We start from the raw sequence: 9,913 nt of genomic DNA on the forward strand, positions 1-9,913 counted from the left end.
CTAGCGTGTGGAGGACCCCCACACTATTCAAGTGGCATATAAGGGTCCTTTCAGCCACCAAATACAGCCTTTAAGGGCGGTGTTTGGAAGATCTTAACGCTCTTTATATGGTGCTGTAGCGCGTGTATCAGAAGTGTCACTGGTGTGATGTTTGAGACCTCTATCTTTTTCTTTTTTTCATTCCTCTTCTCTCTCTCCACCTTAAAATTTGCGCAACCCATACAAAATTTCATAGCAGCCCCTTCAATTTCTTTATCCTTCACATTTGGTCCCTATCCTTTTGATTAATATCTTTTTTTGTCTTAGAATTAGCTATGGAATTACGAGTTTTTTCCAGTTTAACCCTTGCTATTTTGTAATCTATAAATAATCTATTAAATTACAATTGGTTTTTCAATTTCACCACCCTATAATTCTTTTATTTTTCAAATTTGGCCATCATTCTTTTAGTTGCTATTTATTTTGTTTGAGTCATTTGTTTAATTGTTTTATTTTAAAAAATTCATTATCCTTGGGTTTTTTTTTTCTATCATGTTTTTATCTCCATTTTTTTTGTTGCTTTTTTCTTTTGTAAGTTTTTTTTATTAATATTTTCCCCATGATTTTATCTTTTAAAAATGAATTTGTTGACAGTTAAGCTTCATCATTGAACCTAGGTTTAGGATTTCACAAGTTGTGGGTTTTAGAGATTAAACAAGGCTTAGGAGGTTAACTCGAGTTTGCTTATTTTTTTCCTTTTTTTTCCTTAAGCTAATGTTTTCTTATTTTTTATCCTCTTTTTTTTTTTTTTTTTTTTTTTTTTTTTTTTTTATGGTTTGGTTCTATTGGGCTAACCCTATATAGTTTTTTTCAATTTCACCATCTACCATTTTGTAATCTATAAATAATTTATCAAATTAAAAATATTTTTCAATTTCACCCCCTATGATTTTTAATCTTTCAAATTTGTTCTTATTCTTTTAATTGCTATTTATTTTTTTGATTTTTTTTGAATTTCATCCTTATTAGTTTTTTTTTGTCTCAAATTTTATCCTCATTTTTTGGCTATTTTTTGTGCATTTACAAGTTTTTTTATTAATATTTTTCAACAATTTCATCGTTCAAAATTAAATTAGTTGAGAGATTAAACTGGATTTAGAAGATTCACCTGGATTAAATATTAGAATTGATGTACGAGGTTTACCTGAGTTTGCTTTTTTTACAAGTTTTTTTTAAAAGCTTATGTTTTCTTCTTCTTCCTTTTGAGTTTTGCTTTGTTATTTTCTTAGGTTTGCTTTCTGTTCAGGTCTATTCTTTTTGCCTTTTTTTCTTTGTTGTTTTTTTCTATGGGTTTAATTGTTGCATTTTTTTAGTGTTGTTTAGATTACCATTTGAATGAATGACTCGGGAGTTATATATTTTTTTTACTCTAACATTTTTTTTATGTTGATATTTTTTTATTTATTTTACTTGCAGTGACGCACAAGTAAGTGTTTGGTATTGTAGTAGCTTTTGTGGTTGTAGTTTGAAAAAAATTATTTTATAAAAAGTATTTTTAGTTGATGTTGATTTGGTATTTATATATGTTTGCTTAAAACTGTGTTTGAATTTGAGGTTGAACAAAAAATATTTTAATGTGTTAGGTTAAAAAATTGCTTTTCAAATTGAAGTTATAAAATAATTAAATATATATATATATATATATATATTAATATTGATGGTTTTTAATTTAAATATTGTAGATTTAAATATTGCTATTACATCATGAAATAAACAATACTTTATATAAAATATTTTTTATTGTTCAATTAAACTATCTAAATTCCATTATGTATGAAATACATCAGATAAGGACTACAGTTTCCTTGGTTTTTTAAGCGCGTAAAAACATCAGGTAAAATATAATCAGGAACAAAATTGAGATTGCAATTAAATTCTGTAAATGCAACGTTATCAATAAAACACAATTAGAAATATTTTTTTTTACTTGGTCGAATCCAATTCAATACATTTAGCTTTGGACCGGACCCGGTCCAACCATGCTCCACTGTTTACTTCAACAATGTCAAAGAACCATCTCAACCCAATAGCTTAAGCTGTTAGGTGAGGTCCTAGGATATGATTTATATTATTCTCTAACACACCCCCTCAAGTGAAAGCCCTTTGGGCTTGAAACTTGCACAGGTCCACATTACCTTATGCTTAATTTTTATCAAATAAATGGGGATGATGAGATTCGAACTCGTGACCACTTGGTCATCAAGGCTCTGATACCATGTCAAAGAACCATCTCAACCCAATAGCTTAAGCTGTTAGGTGAGGTCTCAGGATATGATTTATATTATTCTCTAACATGATATTATTCTAAATGTCAATGCATTGATGCAAATGTACTCTGAATGTGGTAGTTTAGTATCGGCCCGATTGCTGTTTGATAAAATGAGTGAGAGAGATGTTGTTTCGTGGAGTACGATGATTAGAGCTTACAGTAGAAACAAATTGTTCAAAGAAGGGTTGAAACTTATTGAAAATATGCATTTTTCGAATGTCAATCCTAGTGAGGTTGCTATGATTAGCATGGTTAATCTATTTTCTGACCTTGAGAATGGTGAAATAGGGAAAGCAATGCATGGTTATGTTATAAGGAATAGCAATAGTGAGAAAATGGTTGTGCCTTTGACTACTTGTTTGATTGATATGTATGCAAAGTGTGGAAATTTAGATGCTGCAATAACACTTTTTGATGGTTTTAGTCAAAGAAGCATTGTTTCATGGACTGCCATGATTGCTGGCTACATTAGGTGCAATGCTTTGGAAGAGGGTGAAAGATTATTCGTTAGAATGATTGAAGAAAATGTGTTTCCTAATGATATCACCATGTTGAGTTTGATTATTTCATGTGGATTTGTAGGGGCTATACAATTGGGCAAGCGGCTACATGCCTACATTTTAAGAAATGAGTTTGGAATGTCTTTAGCTTTAGCCACTGCTTTGGTTGACATGTATGGAAAATGTGGTGAGATAAGAAGTGCAAGAGCTATATTTGATAGCATGAAGAACAAAGATGTTATGACTTGGACAACTATGATTTCAGCTTATGCGCAAGCTAATTGTATAGATTATGCTTTTCAACTATTTGTCCAGAAGAGGGATAACGGAGTGAGGCCAAATGAATTGACAATGGTAAGCCTGCTTTCGTTATGTGCAGAAAATGGAGCCCTTGACATGGGCAAGTGGTTTCATGCTTACATAGACAAGCAAGGTGTTGAAGTAGATGTGATACTGAAAACTGCTTTAATAGACATGTATGCCAAGTGTGGGGATATTAGTGGGGCTCAGAGGCTGTTCAGCGAAGTCATAGATCGAGACATCTGCTCATGGAATGTAATGATGGCTGGATACGAGATGCATGGATATGGTGAGAAAGCTTTGAAACTACTCACAGAGATGGAGACACTGGGTGTAAAACCCAATGACATCACATTTATAGGAGCTCTGCATGCTTGCAGTCACGCTGGTTTGGTGGTGGAAGGAAAATGACTTTTTGAGAAAATGATCCATGACTTTGGCTTGGTTCCAAAGGTTGAGCATTATGGGTGTATGGTTGATCTTCTTGGTCGAGCTGGACTGCTTGATGAGGCCAGTTAAGTTTAGAGAAAGATATGTATGTGAATTACAATGGATGCTAATAGCTGCAGCCATCCTTTGTATTTATATCTCTAGGGTTGTGTACAATACTAGAGTGAGGTATACTACACATGATAATTATCCTATATAAGGTATTTACATATATAAGGAGTCTATTCTAATCTCTTTCCATAATACACCCCGTCAAGCTGAAGGTGGAGATTCCACTCGAAGCTTGGATCGAAAAAGAGCAAACGAGACTGGGGGAAGCGGCTTGGTAAGAACATCAGCTAGTTGGTCCTTTGAAGAGATAAAGCGTACCTGAATTTCTTGCTTAGCAACGCGATCGCGAACAAAGTGATAGTCAACTTCAACATGTTTAGTGCGAGCATGAAAAATTGGATTGAGAGATAGGAAGGTGGCTCCTAAATTATCACACCACAACGTAGTCATGGATGACGATGGAAAATGAAGTTCTGATAATAAAGAGCGAATCCATAAGATTTCAGCAGTACCATCAGCTAAGGCCTTGTATTCTGCCTCTGTAGAAGATCGAGCTACAGTGCGTTGCTTCCCTGATTTCCATGAAATAGGAGTAGCACCAAGATATACAAGATAACCACCTGTTGATTTCCGATCATCAATACTGCCAGCCCAATCAGCATCAGTGAAACCATGAAGAGACAATGAGGAATCCCGAGTAATGTGTAGACCATAAGAAGCTGTATCCTGAAGATAACGTAGTATATGTTTAACGACCGACCAATGATCCTCAGTAGGGGCATGCATAAACTGACATACCTTGTTGACTGCATAACAAATATCAGGTCTGGTAAAAGTAAGATACTGGAGAGCCCCAACAATTTGTCTATATCGTGTCGGATCAGAGTAAGGAGTACCAGATGTGATGCTCAATTTTGAGGAGGTAGACAGAGGAGTAGCAACTGGTTTACAAGAAGTCATACCTGCTCGTTGGATAATATCAAGAGTATACTTGTGTTGGCTGAGTAACAAACCCATAGAAGTGGATTTAACTTCAATGCCCAAGAAGAAATGAATAGAGCCTAAATCTCGAAGTTTAAACTCTGAACTCAGCAAAACAATTAAGCGTTGAAGCAAAGTCGGGTTACTCCCAGTCAACAAAATATCATCAACATACACAAGTAAATAAAAGATAGCACCGCTGAAGGAGAGAATAAAGAGAGAAGTATCAACCTTCGATGCCTGAAAACCAATGGAGATCAGAAACTCACTTAACCGGTTGTACCATGCCCGAGGTGCTTGTTTCAAACCATACAAAGATTTATGTAGACGACACACATGCATGGGGAATGTAGAGTCAACAATACCAGGTGGTTGTGCCATGTACACCTCCTCCTGAAGAATGCCATTCAAAAAGGCATTATGGACATCCAATTGATGAATCTGCCAACCACAGGTGACAGCAATAGTAAGTACTAGACGAATCGTTGTTGGCTTGATCACCAGACTAAATGTTTCATAGTAATCAACCCCCTCTTGCTGAGTGAAACCTCGTGCAACCAGCCGTGCTTTATATCGATCCACACAACCATCAGCGCGCCTCTTAATCTTATATACCCACCGACTGCCGACCACATTCATAGATGGAGCAAAAGGAACTAATGACCAGGTGTCATTACTGTGAAGGGCCTGAAGTTCTTCTTGCATGGCTTTATGCCAAATCAAGTATTTGTCAGCAGCCTTAAATGAAACCGGTTCCTGCTGAGGTAAGGATGTAGACCGGGAGGCAGATAAGACACTTAAGTTTGCAGTTTTGGAAGAACGTGGGCGAAGCACCATAGAGTGAGTGCGTGCAACCTGTGGTTGAGTGGAAGACACACTGTCGTGGTCTTGCTGAAGAGAGAAATGAGACAAATCAACACATAAATCAAGTCCAGGGGGGGAAAGAGTGGAGGAACCTGGTGTGGAACGGTGCAACAGAGGACTAGGCTGAGCAGGCGAAGCAAACCGAGAGGGAGAGCCAGCAGGGGATGGAACAGGGGAGTTTGGCAAATCAGATAGCATATGGGACACACATACTGCACCCGAAGTAGGAGACCCAGCAGAGGAGAGTGCCACATCAGGAGAGACCGGGGCCATAGGAGACACATGTGAGATTGACAAGTCCGGACCTGTACCTGTGGAATGAATATGACCGTGATATGCAGGCAAAAATAAGGGGGCGGGAGAGGGTGATGTAGGTGTAGGGGGCTTTGTTGGAGCACTGGATTTGGCTAAATATGGTGCAGAAACAGATGTGAGGGGCTGGAAAGTGACAGCAGGGGGTTGTATAGGTGAGGCAATATGCTGTTCAGATTTGTCAAAGGGAAAAACAGTTTCATGAAATTGAACATGACGAGCAATGTAAAGATGATGTGACGACAAATCAAGACATCGATAACCTAAATGAGAGTTGCTATAACCTAGAAATACACAAGGAGAAGAGCGGAAATCTAACTTATGAGCATTATATGGACAAAGTAGCGGAAAGCAAAGACACCCGAAAGTGCGAAGAAATCCATAGTCAGGAGTTGATTTTAAAAGACATTCAAAAGGAGTTTTATGATTAAGAACTGGAGTTGGCATGCGATTAATCAAATAAACAGAACTTTCAAAAGCAGAACTCCAGTATTTTAAGGGAGCTTTACATTGACCTAGGAGAGTAAGTCCAGTTTCAACAATATGTCTATGACGACGTTCGACCATGCCATTTTGTTCATGAGTATGGGGGCAGATAATACGATGATGAATACCAATTGTTTTAAAATAGGTATTGAGTTTTCGATATTCGCCACCCCAATCTGTTTGAACAGATTTAATTTTTAAGAAAAACTGACGTTTAACTTGTGCTTGAAATTGATGAAAGACAGTAAAAACATCAGATTTTGCAGCCAAGGGGTAAAACCAAATAAACCTTGTATGGGCATCCACAAAAATAACAAAATAACGAAATCCATCAGATGATAACATAGGGGAAGGTCCCCAAACATCACTAAAAATCAAGTCAAGTGGAGCTTGAGTTTGATGACCTGTAGTTTTTAAAGGCAAACAAGACGACTTACCAAGAGGACATGCTGAACAATTAAAATCAAAATTTTTTGACATACAGGACACCTTTTTATTGGACACTAAAAATTGCAAAATACGTGGACTAGGATGTCCAAGACGACGATGCCAGACATCAGCTGAAGTAGAGATTCGGGTGGATAGGAGGGCTACAGGTAATGATGTGGCAGAGGACTCGGACATAACATATAGACCATCTCTACTCCGACCGGAAAGAAGAACTTCCTCTGTCATGAGATCCTTAACATAAAATACAAATGAATGAAATTCAAAAAACACGTTATTCTCAAGACAAAACTTCTGAACAGATAGTAAAGGTTTTTTAATGGTAGGAACATGTAAAATGTTGGATAATGTAAATGTGCGTTTGGGTGACTGAATGTGAGAGTGAGCAATATTAGAGATAACAAGACCCTTACCATCGCCAACATGCAAGTGATCATTACCAAGGTAAGGTTCTGAACTTGTCATACTCACAAGGTCCGGCGTCACATGATGATTCGCACCTGTATCAGGAAACCAAGTAACAGGAGAAGTAGTGGGGACAATATTAAATGCTAAATTAGCATTAGCTTGTACATGATGAGTAGATAATTGAGAACACTGCTGAGCAGTATGCCCATAATCATAGCATAACTGACATTTGATGGTGCGGTGAGAACCCCCAAACCGGTTGCTTTGCTGCCCAAAGTACTGACTTGAGCCATAGGAGACCCGATTTCCCTGCTGTCCAAAATGTGAACCTGAAGGAGAATTTGTAGGACTGAAATTCTGAGCTGAACCATAACCATGATTTCCACGATAACTACTACGGTTGTTTGGTCGCCATCCCTCGCGAAAACGGCCTCTTCTGCCAGCATTAGAACCTGACTGCCGCTGCCCAAAAAACACAGATGGCTGCTGGGATGGAGTGGGTAACAGAGGAGCTGTTACAACTGGATGAATATTGATTTTGTTGATAAATTCATGCGTGAGGAGGTGGCTGTGGAGGTCAGTGTACGAGATAGGCTCAGCTTTAGTAGATAAGTTGGTTACAAGGTCCTTAAACTCACTGCGTAATCCCCGAAAGACATACAAATTAAAGTCTTCCATAGATATCGGTCTACCAGCTGCAGCAAGTTGATCAAACAAGGATTTAGCCTTTTGCAGATAGGTGCTAACCGATTCATCATTCTGTCGGAGCTCTTAGAATGAACCATGGAGCTGCATAATTCGTGAGTTTGAAGGAGAAGCAAGGGCTGTTTCCAGCGTTGTCCAGATTTCGTGGGAGGTGTTACAATCAACCACTAGGTGCAGAACTTCCATAGAGAGGGAGGATAAAAGAGCACTCATGAGTAGGTGGTCTTGTTGCTTCCATGACAGATAGGAGGCATTAACAGCAGGTAAGGAGGTGTCAACAGAAATCACATGAGAGGGAGGACATGGGAATGAACCATCCACAAAGGGAAAAACACCTTGGCCCAAGAGAAAAGGCTTCATCTGCATCCTCCAATACAGAAAATTGGTGTTGGAGAGCTTTAAAGATATTACATGCTGAGTGTTGGGGAGAGGGATGATAGCAGGAGTCTGAGGCAATTCGATTTCAGCAGCAGCAAGAGGAGCACCAGATGTAGCAGCTGTCATCGATGGTGGCGCAAGAGAAGAAGAAGGGTGAGTGATCGGTGCAGCAACAGAGTTATTCGTCATTGACAGAGAAGAGAACTGGACCAGCAGAATAAAAGCTGCGATTTTATTTTCTTTGCTTGCTCTGATACCAAGTTAAGTTTAGAGAAAGATATGTATGTGAATTACAATGGATGCTAATAGCTGCAGCCATCCTTTGTATTTATATCTCTAGGGTTGTGTACAATACTAGAGTGAGGTATACTACACATGATAATTATCCTATATAAGGTATTTACATATATAAGGAGTCTATTCTAATCTCTTTCCATAATAAGGCCTATAAGATGATTGAAAGCATGCCCGTGAAACCTAATATTGCAATATGGGGTGCTATGCTTGCTGCTTGCAAGATTCATAAAAATTATAACATGGGGGAATTAGCAGCGAGAGAGCTTCTTGCATTAGAACCTCAAAATTGTGGTTACAAAGTTCTCATGTCAAACATATATGCTGCAGCAAACAGATGGAATGAAGTTGCAGGCATGAGAAAAGCTATCAGGTGAGGTTTCATGATATGATTTATATTATTTTTTAACAAATAACAATTCACTTGAACAGTGGAGACATGCATGAGGGGCGGAGCTGAAATGATATAGCAGGGAGGGCCAAAACTTAAAAATATAATTTATTATTAAAAATTTTATTTATTTAAATTAAAAATATATTATATTATACTATATTTAAACATTAAAAATACAAAATTTTAAAATATTTTGCATGACCAGGGCCCCTGCCCGCCTCTCCCTAGTTCCGCCCCTGCATGCATGTCTCCACTGTTCTTGCATGTCTCCACTGCTCAAGTGAAGAACAGTGGAGACAGTGGACACATGCATGTCTCCACTGTTCAAGTGAACTTGAACAGTGGAGCATGCGTGTCTTCCCTGCATTGTATTGTTTTTGATGAACTTGTGTTTTTAACTCGGAAATTGCTAGGGCTTACGCATGTTAATTACATTTTCAGTTATTATCAAATATTTGTTTTTCGTTGTTGGCTTCTAACACAGAAGCAAAAGCAATCACCAAAACAAAGAGCTGAGCCTCAATGGCACTAACCCCTGCGCTATTTCTTTTTCTTTTGGAAAAACTTAATTAAATTACTCTGAAAAATGAGTCGCTTCTTCTTTAATATATAATTTCAGTTTAATTAAGCTGATGAATCAAATCACATTTCATTAAAGTTTTTAAAGTAATGCACAACACATAATAATTTTGTTACAAAAAATCACAAAATTAAAGCTCAAAATACATATTACCAATCACATACAAACTCTTTCATCTAAAGATGAAATAAATTACTCATATTTCCTCACACATGCAAGGAAATGAGGAAACAATTGTATATTGACTCTACGTATTGGATAGAGATAATGTTTCTCAACTGCTGACACCGGACAGAAACCAGACACGAAGATTGCAGGAGACAGAACAAAGAAGAAACAAAAGGGCGTGCACTCGGAATAAATTATTCATATTTCCTCACACATGCAAGGAAGTGAGCAACAAACAAAAATAGCAGATCATTAGGTGATCATGGATTGGTTCTTAATGTAGTATA

At 37.5% G+C, this 9,913-nt stretch overlaps 2 protein-coding genes across 2 annotated transcripts; one reads left to right on the forward strand and one right to left on the reverse strand.

Annotated features, from left to right (window-relative positions):
• Positions 1-2,418: 2,418 nt before the first annotated feature.
• Positions 2,419-3,519, forward strand: LOC118056171 (pentatricopeptide repeat-containing protein At1g11290, chloroplastic). The gene has a single exon (XM_035068294.2). The coding sequence runs from the start codon at positions 2,419-2,421 to the stop codon at positions 3,517-3,519; it is 1,101 nt and encodes a 366-aa protein (XP_034924185.2).
• Positions 3,520-3,810: 291 nt separating this feature from the next.
• LOC140955396 (uncharacterized) lies at positions 3,811-8,379 on the reverse strand. The gene is made up of 6 exons (XM_073408130.1): positions 7,890-8,379; positions 7,102-7,802; positions 6,595-6,684; positions 5,386-5,742; positions 4,978-5,349; positions 3,811-4,335 (listed from the first exon to the last, which is right to left on the reverse strand). Exons 1-6 carry the CDS (start codon positions 8,377-8,379, stop codon positions 3,811-3,813), a joined length of 2,535 nt encoding a protein of 844 aa, XP_073264231.1.
• Between the last annotated feature and the right edge of the window lie 1,534 nt (positions 8,380-9,913).

The sequence above is a fragment of the Populus alba genome, chromosome 3 (assembly GCF_005239225.2).
Source record: "Populus alba chromosome 3, ASM523922v2, whole genome shotgun sequence".
NCBI lineage: Eukaryota > Viridiplantae > Streptophyta > Magnoliopsida > Malpighiales > Salicaceae > Populus > Populus alba.

What these genes read in the sequence shown, in the direction of transcription:
- LOC118056171 (XM_035068294.2), top strand. Translation starts at nt 2,419, where the DNA reads ATGAGTGAGAGAGATGTTGTTTCGTGGAGTACGATGATTAGAGCTTAC.
- LOC140955396 (XM_073408130.1), bottom strand. Translation starts at nt 8,379, where the DNA reads ATGACGAATAACTCTGTTGCTGCACCGATCACTCACCCTTCTTCTTCT. An exon ending in TTTGGGGACCTTCCCCTATG is followed by an intron (nt 5,743 to 6,594) that starts TTATCATCTGAT and finishes GACTTGTCAATC; the next exon opens with TCACATGTGTCTCCTATGGC. An exon ending in CCAAAACTGCAAACTTAAGT is followed by an intron (nt 5,350 to 5,385) that starts GTCTTATCTGCC and finishes TCCTTACCTCAG; the next exon opens with CAGGAACCGGTTTCATTTAA.